The sequence below is a fragment of the Coregonus clupeaformis genome, chromosome 4 (genome assembly GCF_020615455.1).
Source record: "Coregonus clupeaformis isolate EN_2021a chromosome 4, ASM2061545v1, whole genome shotgun sequence".
NCBI classification, from domain to species: Eukaryota; Metazoa; Chordata; class Actinopteri; order Salmoniformes; family Salmonidae; genus Coregonus; species Coregonus clupeaformis.
The window spans coordinates 23,093,168-23,109,921 of record NC_059195.1 but is presented as its reverse complement, the minus strand read 5'-3'; the positions used below and the strand labels follow the sequence as shown (position 1 = coordinate 23,109,921).

General features: G+C 45.3%; 1 protein-coding gene and 1 non-coding gene across 2 annotated transcripts in view; both read left to right on the top strand.

Moving 5' to 3' along the window:
• Positions 1–15,248, top strand: part of efhc2 (EF-hand domain (C-terminal) containing 2) — a 33,828-nt gene extending 18,580 nt beyond the window's left edge. Inside the window, exons 8-15 of the mRNA XM_041868450.2 lie at positions 2,601–2,766; positions 7,552–7,694; positions 7,900–8,096; positions 8,228–8,361; positions 8,589–8,783; positions 13,692–13,784; positions 13,894–13,996; positions 14,901–15,248. Coding sequence (XP_041724384.2) covers positions 2,601–2,766; positions 7,552–7,694; positions 7,900–8,096; positions 8,228–8,361; positions 8,589–8,783; positions 13,692–13,784; positions 13,894–13,996; positions 14,901–15,017 — 1,148 coding nt within the window. The 3' untranslated portion in view covers positions 15,018–15,248. The remainder of the gene's footprint in view (positions 1–2,600; positions 2,767–7,551; positions 7,695–7,899; positions 8,097–8,227; positions 8,362–8,588; positions 8,784–13,691; positions 13,785–13,893; positions 13,997–14,900) is intronic.
• trnag-ucc lies at positions 12,053–12,125 on the top strand. The gene has a single exon. It is a non-coding gene; the product is annotated as a tRNA-Gly (tRNA).
• Positions 15,249–16,754: the final 1,506 nt, after the last annotated feature.

The following is a 16,754-nucleotide window of genomic DNA, read 5'->3' as shown; positions in this document are numbered from 1 at the left end:
GAGACACGGTCTCGAGGTTGGGCTCTGGGAGAGACAGAATGGTGTTATTATTTCGTTAGTTGCCGAAGACCTTTAATAAAATCCTTGTTTTGGTTGAACCTGGTCTCCTTGCACTACTTGGGCAATCCCGCTGGAAGCTGTAGCCTCTCGTGGCATCACAGATGGTGGAGAATACGGGCACGCTCAAGCGTTGATAGTGCATGTCGGAGGAGGATACCGAAGGTTTGATCACCCAGTTTTCCAAGTTGGCCGTAGGCTCCCCGCCGACTGAAATGGAGGACATATTGAAAGCCCTTGTTGCTGGCCAGCAAGCCCAGATGCAAGCAACCGTGGCTCTCTTGGAGGAGCAAAAGAAAGCCAACCTTCTGAAGGCAGAGGAATTGCAGTTGCAGAGACAGAGGGTTGTCCAAAATACCCGCCCAATAAAGGCAAGTGACTTTATATCTAAGATGGGAGCTACCGATGACATTGAGGCATACCTGCATGCATTTGAGGCCACGGCCACTAGGGAAGCCTGGCCCAAGCAACAGTGGGTTGGGCTGTTAGCCCCCTTTCTAACCGGGGAATCGCTGAATGCTGTCCGGGACCTGGGCCCTGACCCGGTTACTGACTATGATGCCCTGAAGTCTGAGATCCTCAGCAGATATGGACTCACAAAGTTTGGTATGGCCCAGCGCTTTCACAGCTGGACCTTCCAACCAGACCAACCTCCTCGGGCGCAGATGCATGAACTTGTCCGAATCGCAAGGAAATGGCTGGACCCGCAGAGGAATACAGCAGCGGCGGTGGTGGAGGCCGTTGTGGTGGATCGTTACCTACGCGCCCTGCCTTATGAGGCAAAACGGTTCATCAGTCAACAGGCCTTGACCACGGCTGATCTGACCGTGGAAGCTGTGGAAAAGTACCAGGCCACAGCGGAGATGCTGAATGCTTCCCGAAAAGACCCCAGGAGGGCGGCCCCACCACAAATGGGAAGAACCCGTCCAAAGGACCCCAAGGTCTCGAACCCAGCCACGTCAGGACTTATCCCGGCTCCAGGGGGAGCCAGAAACCAGGCGGGTCCAAGAAGAGTACACCAGGAGGGGGAAACTCGACAGTGTTACCGGTGTGGGGAGATGGGACATATCTCCTGGCAGTGTGGGAAACCAGCCGATGAACCTATGCCCACTGCGGAGTCCTCCAGCTCAGCACCCACACACCGTTTTGCCTCGCTCTTGGGAGTCGTAGATGGCGGCCCAGATCGACCCCCACCTGCCCGGTAACTGTGAATCACCATGATGTGGAGGCCTTACTGGATTCTGGTAGCCGGGCCACCCTGGTGCGTAAGGATTTGGTGGGCCCAACGTGTCTGACCCCGGGGAAAGTCCTCCCAGTTTCCTGTGTCCATGGGGACACCAGAGAATACCCCATTACTGAACTTACAATGACCAGCACACGGGGAACCATACACACGACGGCGGGGGTGGTTGATTCCCTCCCCGTCCCTGTCCTAATTGGACGAGACTGCCCAGCCTTTTACCCACTCTGGAGAGAGTCTCAGGAGAGGATAACCCGAGTACCTCGGAAACGGAGAGGCAAGACTCATCCTGGGAAGGCTCCGGTGCAATCCTCCGAATTACTCACTCCCGCCCGGGCTCTGATAGGGATGGCAGGTGCCCAGACCGACACAGAGACGGAGCTACAGAATCTGGACAAAGAACTGTCTGGTCTGAAGGGGACCGCTGAGAGGTATCGTTTGTTAAAGCAACAGTTAGACATGAAGACAGAAGAGTTAGATATCCTCCAGGCTAAACTCCAACAGAGCTCCTTCCATAAGCAACAGGAGGAGCTGGAGAGGCTGCGCAGGACCATCGAGGAGTGTGAGGAGACCCTGCGCAGTAGTAAGGAGGTCCAGAAGAAGGCAGAGGAGAAGTACAAGGTGTTGGAGAACAAGATGAAGAATGCGGAGGCAGAGAGAGAGAAGGAACTGAAAGCTGCTCAACAGAAGCTAAACTCTGCTAAAACCAAGGCTGATGCGTTCAGTAAGAAACTCAAGGAGAGACAACAGGAGGCTGAGTCCCTGGTCCTAGAGGTGGAGGAGTTGAAGAGAGAGCAGGCTGGCAAGCACCACGGCAATGCGGACGCCCTCTCCCGGCGTGATGCCTGCTTCGCTGCCTTTACCCCGACGAGGACGTCGGTCCCGAGGAGGGGGATGTGTGATGTCACGAGAGGCTGTGTCCTGGAGGGACGTTACATCCCCCTGAGATGGCTGCAAACCCAGACAGCTATGGCTCCATCTGCTGGTATGGTCGGGAACTCCAACCCTCTGTGGCCAATCTTCCGACGCAGCTGAAACCAATGAGGGGGCTGATGGGCTGAAGTTTGGTGGAAGAGAAGAGACACGGTCTCGAGGTTGGGCTCTGGGAGAGACAGAATGGTGTTATTATTTCGTTAGTTGCCGAAGACCTTTAATAAAATCCTTGTTTTGGTTGAACCTGGTCTCCTTGCACTACTTGGGCAATCCCGCTGGAAGCTGTAGCCTCTCGTGGCATCACAATATATATATATATATATATATATATATATATATATTTTATCCATTTCTTTGTCCTCTCTCTCAGAGGACTTCAGCCCAGTACAGTACAAGGCGCCTCCGGCCCTTAAGCCCCCCAGGCCTGTACCTCCCTACAATGGCTTTGGCTCTGAAGAGGACTCTCTGTGCTCCTGCCAGGGCCTGCTGCCCAAACCCCCCCAGAAAGACTTCCGCAAACTCATGGAGAAAGACAGGTGAGAGTCAGGAAAGCATCACTCAGGAGATACTACTTAGGATAGCTCACTCTAGTTCAAGTCAAAGTGCCATAAGACATTGTAGTTTGTAACTTACCTCTCATAAGTTTTTCTCTCTTTTTTAAACTTAATACACTCCCCTCCGTATTTTTTTGGACAGTGAATTAAAATTGATAAATTAGGCTCTATACTCCAGCATTTTGGATTTGAGATCAAATGTTTTATATGAGGCGACAGTACATAATGTCAACTTCTATTTGAGGGTATTTTCATACTTATCTGTTTTACCATTTAGAAATGAATGCACTTTATGTATCTAGTCCCCCCATTTGAAGAAGTCATACAGTGGGGAAAAAAAGTATTTAGTCAGCCACCAATTGTGCAAGTTCTCCCACTTACAAAGATGAGAGAGGCCTGTAATTTTCATCATAGGTACACGTCATCTATGACAGACAAAATGAGAAAAAAAATCCAGAAAATCACATTGTAGGATTTTTTATGAATTTATTTGCAAATTATCAATCAATCAATCAATCAATTTTATTTTATATAGCCCTTCTTACATCAGCTAATATCTCGAAGTGCTGTACAGAAACCCAGCCTAAAACCCCAAACAGCTAGTAATGCAGGTGTAGAAGCACGGTGGCTAGGAAAAACTCCCTAGAAAGGCAAAACCTAGGAAGAAACCTAGAGAGGAACCAGGCTATGAGGGGTGGCCAGTCCTCTTCTGGCTGTGCCGGGTGGAGATTATAACAGAACCATGCCAAGATGTTCAAAAATGTTCATAAGTGACAAGCATGGTCAAATAATAATCAGGAATAAATCTCAGTTGGCTTTTCATAGCCGATCATTAGAGTTTAAAACAGCAGGTCTGGGACAGGTAGGGGTTCCATAACCGCAGGCAGAACAGTTTAAACTGGAATAGCAGCAAGGCCAGGCGGACTGGGGACAGCAAGGAGTCACCACGGCCGGTAGTCCCGACGTATGGTCCTAGGGCTCAGGTCTCTCAGTTGGCTTTTCATAGCCGATCATTTAGAGTTGAAAACAGCAGGTCTGGGACAGGTAGGGGTTTCGTAGCCGCAGGCAGAACAGTTGAAACTGGAATAGCAGCAAGGCCAGGCGGACTGGGGACAGCAAGGTGTCATCATGCCCGGTAGTCCTGACGTATGGTCCTAGGGCTCAGGTTCTCAGAGAGAAAGAGAGAACGAGAGAATTAGAGAGAGCATACTTAAATTCACACAGGACACTGGATAAGACAGGAGAAGTACTCCAGGTATAACCAACTAACCCCCAGCCCCCCGACACATAAACTACTGCAGCATAAATACTGGAGGCTGAGACAGGAGCGGTCCGGAGACACTGTGGCCCCATCCGAAGAAACCCCGGACAGGGCCAAACAGGAAGGATATAACCCCACCCACTCCGCCAAAGCACAGCCCCCGCACCACTAGAGGGATATCCCCAACCACCAACTTACAATCCTGAGACAAGGCCGAGTATAGCCCACAGAGGTCTCCACCACAGCACAAACCAAGGGGGGGCGCCAACCCAGACAGGAAGATCACGTCAGTAACTCAACCCACTCAAGTGACGCACCCCTCCCAGGGACGGCATGAAAGAGCACCAGCAAGCCAGTGACTCAGCCCCTGCAACAGGGTTAGAGGCAGAGAATCCCAGTGGAGAGGGAACCGGCCCGGCAGAGACAGCAAGGGCTGTTCGTTGCTCCAGCCTTTCCGTTCACCTTCACACTCCTGGGCCAGACTACACTCAATCATATGACCTACTGAAGAGATAAGTCTTCAGTAAAGACTTAAAGGTTGAGACCGAGTCTGCGTCTCTCACATGGGTAGGCAGACTGTTCCATAAAAATGGAGATCTATAGGAGAAAGCCCTGCCTCCCGCTGTTTGCTTAGAAATTCTAGGGACAATTAGGAGGCCTGCGTCTTGTGACCGTAGCGTACGTATTGGTATGTACGGCAGGACCAACTCGGAAAGATAGGTAGGAGCAAGCCCATGTAACGCTTTATAGGTTAACAGTAAAACCTTGAAATCAGCCCTTGCCTTAACAGGAAGCCAGTGTAGGGAAGCTAGCACTGGAGTAATATGATCAAATTTCTTGGTTCTAGTCAGGATTCTAGCAGCCGTATTTAGCACTAACTGAAGTTTATTTAGTGCTTTATCCGGTAGCCGGAAAATAGAGCATTGCAGTAGTCTAATCTAGAAGTAACAAATGCATGGATTAATTTTTCTGCATCATTTTTGGACAGAAAATTTCTGATTTTTGCAATGTTACGTAGATGGAAAAAAGCTGTCCTTGAAACAGTCTTGATATGTTCGTCAAAAGAGAGATCAGGGTCAAGAGTAACGCCTAGGTCCTTCACAGTTTTATTTGAGACGACTTTACAACCATCAAGATGAATTGTCAGATTTAACAGAAGATCTCTTTGTTTCTTGGGACCTAGAACAAGCATCTCTGTTTTGTCCGAGTTTAAAAGTAAAAAGTTTTCAGCCATCCACTTCCTTATGTCTGAAACACAGGCTTCTAGCGAGGGCAATTTTGGGGCTTCACCATGCTTCATTGAAATGTACAGCTGTGTGTCATCCGCATAGCAGTGAAAGTTAACATTATGTTTTCGAATAACATCCCCAAGAGGTAAAATATATAGTGAAAACAATAGTGGTCCTAAAACGGAACCTTGAGGAACACCGAAATGTTATGGTGGAAAATAAGTATTTGGTCAATAACAAAAGTTTCTCAATACTTTGTTATATACCCTTTGTTGGCAATGACACAGGTCAAACGTTTTCTGTAAGTCTTCACAAGGTTTTCACACACTGTTGCTGGTATTTTGGCCCATTCCTCCATGCAGATCTCTAGAGCAGTGATGTTTTGGGGCTGTCGCTGGGCACCACGGACTTTCAACTTCCTCCAAAGATTTTCTATGGGGTTGAGATCTGGAGACTGGCTAGGCCACTCCAGGACCTTGAAATGCTTCTTACGAAGCCACTCCTTCATTGCCCGGGCGGTGTGTTTGGGATCAGTCATGCTGAAAGACCCAGCCACGTTTCATCTTCAATGCCCTTGCTGATGGAAGGAGGTTTTCACTCAAAATCTCACGATACATGGCCCCATTCATTCTTTCCTTTACACGGATCAGTCGTCCTGGTCCCTTTGCAGAAAAAACAGCCCCAAAGCATGATGTTTCCACCCCCATGCTTCACAGTAGGTATGGTGTTCTTTGGATGCAACTCAGCATTCTTTGTCCTCCAAACACGACAATTATATTTTGGTTTCATCTGACCATATGACATTCTCCCAATCCTCTTCTGGATCATCCAAATGCACTCTAGCAAACTTCAGACGGGCCTGGACATGTACTGGCTTAAGCAGGGGGACACGTCTGGCACTGCAGGATTTGAGTCCCTGGCGGCGTAGTGTGTTACTGATGGTAGGCTTTGTTACTTTGGTCCCAGCTCTCTGCAGGTCATTCACTAGGTCCCCCCGTGTGGTTCTGGGATTTTTGCTCACCGTTCTTGTGATCATTTTGATCCCACGGGGTGAGATCTTGCGTGGAGCCCCAGATCGAGGGAGATTATCAGTGGTCTTGTATGTCTTCCATTTCCTAATAATTGCTCTCACAGTTGATTTCTTCAAACCAAGCTGCTTACCTATTGCAGATTCAGTCTTCCCAGCCTGGTGCAGGTCTACAATTTTGTTTCTGGTGTCCTTTGACAGCTCTTTGGTCTTGGCCATAGTGGAGTTTGGAGTGTGACTGTTTGAGGTTGTGGACAGGTGTCTTTTATACTGATAACAAGTTCAAACAGGTGCCATTAATACAGGTAACGAGTGGAGGACAGAGGAGCCTCTTAAAGAAGAAGTTACAGGTCTGTGAGAGCCAGAAATCTTGCTTGTTTGTAGGTGACCAAATACTTATTTTCCACCATAATTTGCAAATAAATTCATAATAAATCCTACAATGTGATTTTCTGGATTTTTTTTTCTCAATTTGTCTGTCGTAGTTGACGTGTACCTATGATGAAAATTACAGGCCTCTCTCATCTTTTTAAGTGGGAGAACTTGCCCAATTGGTGGCTGACTAAATACATTTTTTCCCCACTGTAAGTATTTGGACAAATTCACTTACAGTGTATTAATATAGTCCAAAGTTTAGTGTTTGGTCCCATATTCCTAGCACACAATGAATACATCAAGCTTGTGACTACAAACCTTTGTAAATAAGAATAGAAGATGTTTCTGAACACTTCTACATTAATGTGGCTGCAACCGTGATTATGGACAATCGTGAATAATGATAATAATGAGTGAGAAAGTTAAAGAGGCACAAAGATCATACCACCCAAAAAATGCTAACCTCCCCTGTTATTAGTAATGGTGAGAGGTAAGCATTTTTTCGGGGTATGAACTTGTGTCGCTAACTGTCTCACTCATTATAGAGCCACATTTACAGATTATAGAACCAAATCTACAGAGTATAGAGCCAAATTTACACATTTTAGCTTCACTGTCCAAATAAATACTTGAAACCTTATACCTATTACGGTGCCTATATAAAGTATTCAGCCCTTGCTCGATTCTCCCATTTTGGCCTTACAGCCAGCAATTTAAAGGGGTTGTATTGTAGACACTTGACAGTAATATGTATTCTCCTTAGATCTACTGTAAGTGTCTAGAAATGTGTTAACTCCTCTCGCTGTGTGTGTGTGTGTGAGAGTGCCTGCCTGCTTGTCTGCGTGCTTGTGTGTGTGTGTGTTTCCCCCTGCCAGACAGGGCCTTGAGAGCAACGTGCTGAGGTTTATGGGGAAGATGGTGACTGAAAATCCAATCGACAGAGATAGACTCTTCATAATCTCCTTCTACCTCAGTGACGACACCATCTGTGTGTTCGAACCGCCACAGAGGAACACCGGTAGGGACCGTTTGTCTAGCTAGGACCAGGCAACCAGTAGACACTTCTAGAATACCCATAAGACACAAGTAGACATACTAATGGGTCTTACTTTCCTTCCTCTCCTCCTCCTCTCTTCTGCAGTGAAGGCAAGTGGAAGTCTCTACTTTGACAGATTGAGATTACTTCTTCCACATATTCAAACGTCCCTTATGTGCCCCCCCAGGTGTGTTGGCGGGTAAGTTCCTGGAGCGTGGCAGGGTGAAGAAGCCTGGTCAGGAGCTGTTTAAGAGTGAGATGTCCCAGTATTTCAGTGCCCAGGACCTGTATGTAGGAGCCAGGCTCAACCTCAACAAACAGGGCTTCCAGTTGATCGACGCTGATGAGTACGCCTTCAACTACATGGAGCAACACGCTGAGGAGGTGGGATGCACTTTCTTTCTTGTTTCTTCTCTTTTCTTCTCTTCCCCTTCCCCACTCTTCTCTTTTTTCTCTCCTCCTCTCCTCTCTCCTACTCTCCTCTCTTCTCATCTCATCCTCTCCTCTCTATCCAGTTCCCCAGGGCTAACATGGGCTCCATCATCAGTAAGATCCGCTCCATCCCTGAGGACAAACAGAATGAGATTAAACAGTTCCTCACCCTCAGTGATCCTGGAAACACTGGACTGATCCCCTACGAACTATTCAGGTAGTACACTCCTCTTTTTTTTTTCCTCAGATCAAAAACAAATCCAGAACCAAATGAGATTGAGGCCAGGAACTAGTGCCCCAGTACCAAGATTTTGTAGTCACCAAACTATGGTGTTCATAAGCTGTTTTATAAGCAGACCCTTGAAGCAAATGTTTCTGGTTGTGTGTGTGTGTGTGTGTGTGTGTGTGTGTGTGTGTGTGTGTGTGTGTGTGTGTGTTTGCCAGAGGCCTGCTGGTGGGTCTGGAGTGTGGTCTGTCGGAGCACGAGGTGATGATGCTAGGTCGTTGTTTCTGTGAGCGCCAGCAGCCTGAAGCAGAAGTGGGCCTCATGCTGGCTGTGGCTCAGGACCACCTACGCAAGAAACACTTTGAGAGCTTCTCCGACATGACCAGAGCCTTCACACACGAGGACCGACACAGGTAAGGAGTCATACACACACGTAAGCACAGAAATACAGGCACATGCTACATGATTGCTTCTAGGATTAATTTTACATTCAGAAAGGATGTTTGCGTGAGTGTTTCTTCACACCTTTCGGTTTTCTCAATCACATTAAAATCAGCAATTTTAAGTTTATTTTGCCTAAGCAAGTCTGACCACAAATCAGAGACCACTATGATGACACACCAAATGCGTTTAATGGATTGCGGGAAAAGAGCAGGAGTAGTCTTTTGTAGGCTACAGTCAAAGCTATGTCTTCCAATGGTGTGACTCCTTTTGGCATCCAAAGATTATCCAACTTGAATAAACACTTGGAGGTAAGGACGACAGCAGTGGTACTTAGCCTACCTGCGATACTGATTTCACTTATTATTGATATCTACATAGCGCATTGATGTGAATCAAATTGCTGCTCTCTAATTTAGCTATTTGCGCCTTATGGTGGTTGTTCTGGATGGCTGTTCACAAATGTAGATGTGTATTTTAACCCAATAATGGTTGAATTGAAGAATTTTAAACTGCCTATCAATCATTGTTTTTGCGACCAGTGGACAGCCAGTGAAAAATGCGCTCTTGCTGCAGTGCAGTTCCCAGTCATATGGAATAAAAGGGTGTTCCTCCCTTCTAAAGTCCCTCGTGTTGTCCTCCATATTGTCAAAAACAAGTTTAATTTAAGAAGACCACGAGTAGGGCTTTTATTGCTCAATCTAATTAGTGCTGATTAAGAAATAATAATTCCATAGGCCTAACGGACACATGCTCAAACTCGCACACTTTTTGTATGGACCTCGCTTTGTGCACAGGGGCATTAAATGTGAAGTGCTCCAAAAACACTTGATTTCACCTGTGAAATGTCACGTGAAATGTTCCAAAAACACATTTTCATATGATTTCACATGTGAAATGTCACATTTGAAGTGTTCCAAAAACACGTTTTCAAATGTGAAATGTTACATTTGAAGTGTTCCAAAAACAAGTTTTCACATGATTTCACATGTGAAATGTCACGTAAGGTTTTCCAAAAACACGTTTTAACATTATTTCACGTGAAATGTCACATTTGAAGTGTTCCAAAAGCACATTTTCAAATGTTACATGTTACATGTGAAGTGTTCCAAAAACAAGTTTTCACGTTTCACATGTGAAATAATGTATCATGAAATTACACTGTTAGCCATAGCTGTTAATTTTGTGGGAAATATTTGTCATTGTACATTTCTACTGTATTAGTGTTTTGCTATATATTTATTGTCAATCGCAATGTACATGGGTAGGCACATTTTTGGCCCATCCTGCAATTTAACTTGGCATGCCTCACTTGCGATTGTATTTAAACTTATAGGATACTTTAGATGCGCTTTTAATGTATTTCTACGAACTGTATTCAGAAATTACAATTTTTTTCAGTGGAATTTGGTTTACTTTCTGAATTGACTGGAACTGACCTCAACATTGGTTAGCACACTTGGGATTTGAACTCACAACCTCTTGGACTCCAACAACCTGAAATTCCTGCTTTGCCACCAGGTCTGTGGCAATGACAGAGATCGATCACAGATTTATTGGCAAGAATGCATTTCTGCACTTTGCTAAAGGTTGCCCGGAATTAAATCAATAATTGTGTGATTATCCGACAACACCAACGAAAAAGTAGCAGTGTTCAGGGACACTTGATATTAAGGCCTAGATTCAAGCGTAAACACGCGATAGCCGACACCTGCATAGCTGGTGTTTTGGCAGTGACGGAGGTATAACTACGTTACGGTACAGTGTTGTTCCCTGGTGTACAAAAAGGTAAAGAGGTACACATAGGAACTCACATGGTAGTGGTTGGTACCTTTTAGAGTACTTGTGCGGATAATCTAGTATAATGGTACATTTTTCTACCCAATATATTCCATTTAATGCTGCATTCATACCCATTTGGGAGGTGGCAATTTACCAGTTGTGAAGTCATAAATACCAGTTGGATGCATTCATGTGCTTTCAACTTGTTGAGAAACGCTGATTGGCTAATGGCCAACAAGCTGCGTAAACCATCATCTTAAAGTACAGCTATCATGCTTGCAAACAAAATATAGTGTTCAAAAACCATATTAATAGATTGCTTTTTATTAATAATGTTTTGTTGTTGCATTTAACTGCCAAAAATGCTGTTATAAAGGTAATATCCTTAGTACCGTATTTTCCGCACTATAAGGCGCACTTAAAAAGCCTTTCATTTTCTCAAAAAACGACAGTGCGCCTTATAATCCGGAGCGCCTTATAAATGGATCAATTGGTTAATTGGTTGATCCATACTGGTTGTACACGGCGCTCAAGGCACTCTGTCAAAATGTTTCAGTATGAAAAACCAATAAAAACGATTTAATAATAATGAAATGTTTCAGTACGACTGGTAAACTACAAAGCCGCACCGCTTGCAGCATTACGGCTACAGTAGTCAGTAAACACCGGTACTGTGCTTACTCACAGTCCCACACCACTTGTGTGTGTATAAAGACCCCAAAATTGTTGTCAGAATGCTTAATAAAGTTTGACTTTATCTGACTGTTTTGTTGACATTCCCTTTAGCACAGCTCCATCTAGTGGATGCATAACGCAACCCCAGTCAAACGTTTGACTGCAGTATCTTCTATTCTATGCGCCTTATAATCCGGTGCGCCCTATATATGAAAACAGTTCTAAAATAGGCCATTCATTGAAGGTGCGCCTTATAATCCGGTGCGCCTTATAGTGCGGAAAATACGGTAGGTGACGTCAGAGGTCAGCATGTGGGAGAAGGGGGAGCTCAGGATGACGGACGAGTTTCCCACTAGCAATTACCAGTTGGAGGACCATTCAAGTGGATTTTTCCTAGTCATATGTGGTAAATTCCCACTTTCCATTTGGTTACGAACGCAGCATTAAGCTAGGAAACTCATAAATGTCCGACTCGCTAACTGGTTGTAGTTAATCACTTGCCGCGTTCAATGAATTAGCAAGTCGGAAATTTCAGAGTTCCGACTAGCATGTGAATGCGGCTATACCGCACTTTTAAATGTTGGTAGGGCAATGTTGGTAGGGCAATGTGCTGGCGGGGGCTCATTAGCATATTTGAGGGCATATGTTGTATTTGTGCGAACCGTCAGTCGGAATGTTGTACCAGTTTAAGTGGTTTTTTCGTTGTGTTGTTTAAGGTTGAGCACCTCTTTTGACATGGACAGGTCTGCAATTTTTTAAAGAGCTAGTGACAATCAAGCGGTGTACTCCTGTAGCTCAGTTGGTAGAGCATGGCGCTTCCAACGCCAGGGTTGTGGGTTTGATTCCCACGGGGGGCCAGTATGGAAAATGTATGCACTCATTAACTGTAAGTCGCTCTGGATAAGAGCTTCTGCTAAATGACGTAAATGTTACTGTGCATTTTTGAGTACTTAAATGGCAGCTGCTTCGCAGGAAGTTAATGTTTAATTAACGGGGGCATTGTCATGCTGAAACAGGAAAGGGTCTTCCCCAAACTGTTGCAACAAAGTTGGAAGCACAGAATCGTCCAGAATGTCATTGTATGTTGTAGCTTTAAGATTTCCCTTCACTGGAACAGTTTATATTATACATTTGGGCAGGTAGCGTTTTCCTGGCATTCGCCAAACCCAGATTTGTCCATTGGACTGCCAGATGGTGCATGATTCATCAATCCAGAGAACGCATTTCCAGTGCGCCAGAGTCCAATGGCGGCCAGCTTTAGCAGCCGACGCTTGGCATTGAGCATGGTGATCTTAGGCTTGTGTGCGGCTGCTCGGCCATGGAAACCCATTTAATGAAGCTCCTGACGAACAGTCCTTGTGCTGGCGTTGCTTCCAGAATCAGTTTAGAACTCGGTAATGAGTGTTGCAACCGAGGGACAAGCCGATATTTACGCGCTACGCGCTTCAGCACTCGCCGGTCCCGTTCTGTGAGCTTGTGTGGCATTTCCACTTCACAATAACAGCACTTCCAGTTGACTGGGGCAGCTCTAGCAGGGCAGACATTTGACGAACTGACTTGTTGGAAAGTTGGCTTCTTTTGACAGTGCCAAGTTGAAAGTCACTGAACTCTTCAGTAAGGCCATTCTACTGCCAATGTTTGTCTATGGAGATTGCATGGCTGTGTGCTCGATTTTATACACCTGTCAGCAACGGGTGTGGCTGAAATAGCCGAATCCACTAATTTGAAGGGGTGTCCACATACTTTTGTATATATTGTGTATATACCCCATACCCACACACACAGAGCCACACAGGCAGTTACCGTCATGGCCAGCCATCAATCAGCTGGCCAGCGGCCCCAGATCCTTAGCTGCTTGAGTAGCAGCAATTAGTTCCAGCAGTGTGTGAGTGGAGCATTGGAACCAGATGATCCCCACAGACCTGCATGGCATGTAGCAGCTACACACACACACACACACACATACACATACACATACACATACACATACACATACACATACACATACACACACACACACACACACACACAGTAGACCTGTGGCATAAAGGAAATTGATAGCTAGCCACGCTACAGGGTCAATCAGCATAGCTTGTTTATGTGGCCATGTAGTTACCCTGGGTTAGTTTCAGATTTGTCTTAAATGTCCTCCTCCTCCTCCTCCCTATCCAATGCCCCTGTAATGAAGACGGTATGTCATAATGTCAAGGACTGGCTCCAGACTACTCAAAAACACAGGGAAAACAACTGTGGCCTCTCACACACACATGCACACTCACACACATGCATGCATGCACTCGCGCACACACACACTCAAGCCTTTCATAAATGATGATTTCTCATCTGTGCTTGCCTAATATTTGTGCTCATCTGGTCTCCCCTGCCTAATATCTGTGCTCGTCTGGTCTGGTCTGTGTCTCCAGGACTGGGCATCTCTCCACCAAGGAGGCCAGGATCATCTGTAAGGCCTTCCAGCTGCCACTGTCTGAGGACCTGCTGAGGGCCCTCCTCAAGAAGTAAGAAATGACTGAGATAGAGAGGAACTGAAAGAAAGAGGAGTAGCACAGGGAGTGAGAAGTGTGCTAATACAATAGTTAATCTTTGAGAGTCCTGTGGTGTGTCCAGGTTTGATGCAGGCTCTGAGGAGATAGACTACCATGCCTTCCTGGCAGGGATCAACTGGAGAGAGAACCCTGCTCCCCCTGTCCTGCCTGACGACACCCTGAAGGTGAGAGACTCAGTGGGTTATTTAGCGTGAGAGAGATTTGGCACAGAGCCAGCTAAGAAGAACCATCTGTGCGAGAGAGATGCAGTACTAGAGCTGATCCAGCAGAGGGGGCTAGTGATAGTGGCATGCTGGCAGTGGGTGTAAATGTTGGGCACTGTTTGAAAATCAGTCTCTTAGCGTGTGTGTGCATGCCCGTGAGTTTGCGTGTGCATGTGTGTGTGAGAGCTTGTGCGTCTGTGTTATCTCTGTCATTCTCTCTTCGTTCTCTAACAGTGTACTATCACTGGTTCCCAGCTCCTCTCTTCCTCGCAATGTCTAAAGCCCAAACTAGTCAGTGATCCTCTGGTGGGCTACTCTGCCTTTCTAAACCAGCTCCACGGACGCACGTGAGAGGAGTGACAATGGCTGCCGTGACTTTGCGTCTTCACGTCCTCACATTTCTGTCTCAATGTGATGACATCAGAAGAGTTGCCTAATTCTGCTTGAGGACTTGCTTTGTGTTGATTGGCCCATCATCCAGGCTCTGTTATTTTCCTGATTGTCTTCTGCTGATGCCTGGCATTTACCTGTATCCGCCTTGGACTCTTGTCTCTGTGGAGCACACTGTTTGAACAATAATTCACGTTTTTTTTACCACTAACACTGCACTATTTTAAAGCCAATGCTGTCATGTTTTGTGAATGTATTTGGTGTGCATAACCCATGTCTACCTCTAAGTTCAGGGATGTTACTTTAGTGTGTCAGTGATTTCATTTTGTACATCTAACCTTTATTTAACCAAGCAAGTAAACTGTCATCCTCAATGAGGGCCTAGTCCAGTCCAGTGTGTTCTCTTGTCTTGTCTTGTCTTGAGCCCTTTGTCCTGCTGTTGTTGAATTTAATCAACTTCATTGATTGTCCACAGTTTAACGTGGACTGGAGCAGGGAGGCCAGGGGCCCAGAGGTGAAGAGCATTAACTACTCTGTTCTTCTGGAAGACGTGTTCGGTAGTGTCAACATCAACACCGACCCAACACTCTAACCAACCCAACATACACACACACACAACACAGGGACAGAGAGATGGAGAGGAGTACCACCAGATCATCAGCCTATGAACTCAATCACCTCACTGCTCCCTGTGTATATTTTCCACTTGCAATTATAGAACATGGATTACATTTGCAACCAAACGTCTGTGTTTTTAACGTGTGGGAAACGGTGTGTGTACATTTGAATTGTGTTATGTGTAAAACAAAGACCCTTAAAACAGTATGCTGTGTGTGTTTGTGTGTGTGTGTGTGTGCATGTGCGTGCACGTTTTACTATAGTTTTGAGAACCAGAAGTCCTCAAAGAATAGTAAACCAACAAACATTTCGGAGAAGTAAGGAAATTTTGCCGGTCCTCACTTGTAAAAAGGCTATTTTAGGTTTAGGTTTAGGGGTTAGGGTTAGAATTATGGTTAAGGTTAGTGATTAGGTTTAGGGTTAGGAGTTAGGATTAGGGTAAGGGTTAGGGGTTAGAGAAAATATAATTTTGAATGGGAATCAATTGTTGGTCGCCAAAAAGTCCTCACAAGTATAGTAAGACATAGCGTGTGTGTGTGTTGGGGAGAGGGCCTCAGAGACACTGTAAAAGATATGAGGCGTTAAACCAGAACCATATTTCTTCCACAGGCAGACAGGCACACGCATTCATTGTGATTATACTGGATCCTCTGTATCCCCTCTAAAGTGCTGAGTTGATAAGAGGGGAAACAGCCTGAGAAGGGATCCACCATGCTTTGGATACGTTTCTGACAAGGCAGAGGCATCCACACGTAGCCAAAAAAACAAGAGGCCTACAGTGCCTTCAGAAAGTATTCATTTTGTGTCACTGGTTTACACAAAATACCCCCAAAATGTCAAAGTGGAATTATGTTTTTAGAAATGTTTAGAAATTAATAAAAAATGAAAAGCAGAAATTTCTTGAGTCAATAAGTATTCAGCCCCTTTGTTATGCCAAGCCTAAATAAGTTCAGGAGTAAAAATGTGCTTAACAAGTCACATAATAAGTTGCATGGACTCACTCTGTGTGCAATAATAGTGTTTAACATTATTTTTGAATGACTACCTCATCTCTGTACCCCACACATATCATTATCTGTAAGGTCCCTTAGTCAAGCAGTGAATTTCAAACACAGATTCAACCACATAGACCAGGGAGGTTCTAATGCCTCACAAAGGGCACCTATTGGTAGATGGGTAAAAATAAAAAGCAGACATTGAGTGTCCCTTTGAGCATAGTAAAGTTATTAATTACACTTTGGATGGTGTATCAATAAAGCAAGTCACTACAAAGATACAGGCGTCCACCATTTTACCATGAGGCCAATGGTGACTTTAAAACAGTTACAGTGTTTAATGGCTCTGATAGAAGTAAACTGAGGATGGATCAACAACATTGTAGTTACTCCACAATACTAACTTAAATGACAGAGTGAAACGAAGGAAACCTGTACAGAATACAATATTCCAAAACATGCATCCTGTTTGCAATAAGGCACTAAAGTAAAACTGCCAAAAAATGTGGCAAAGAAATTAACTTTATGTCCTGATGTCAAGGCGTCAGTGTAATGCGGTAGGCGAAGTCAGGCGCAGGACACAGAGCTAATCAAAAGGCGTACTTTACTCGTAGGTAAAATAATGAACAACAACCTCCACGCAGGGAGGGAACAAACCCGCACACTAAAACAAAAACATGAACAAACACGCACAACACACAGTGTGAGACAGAGGG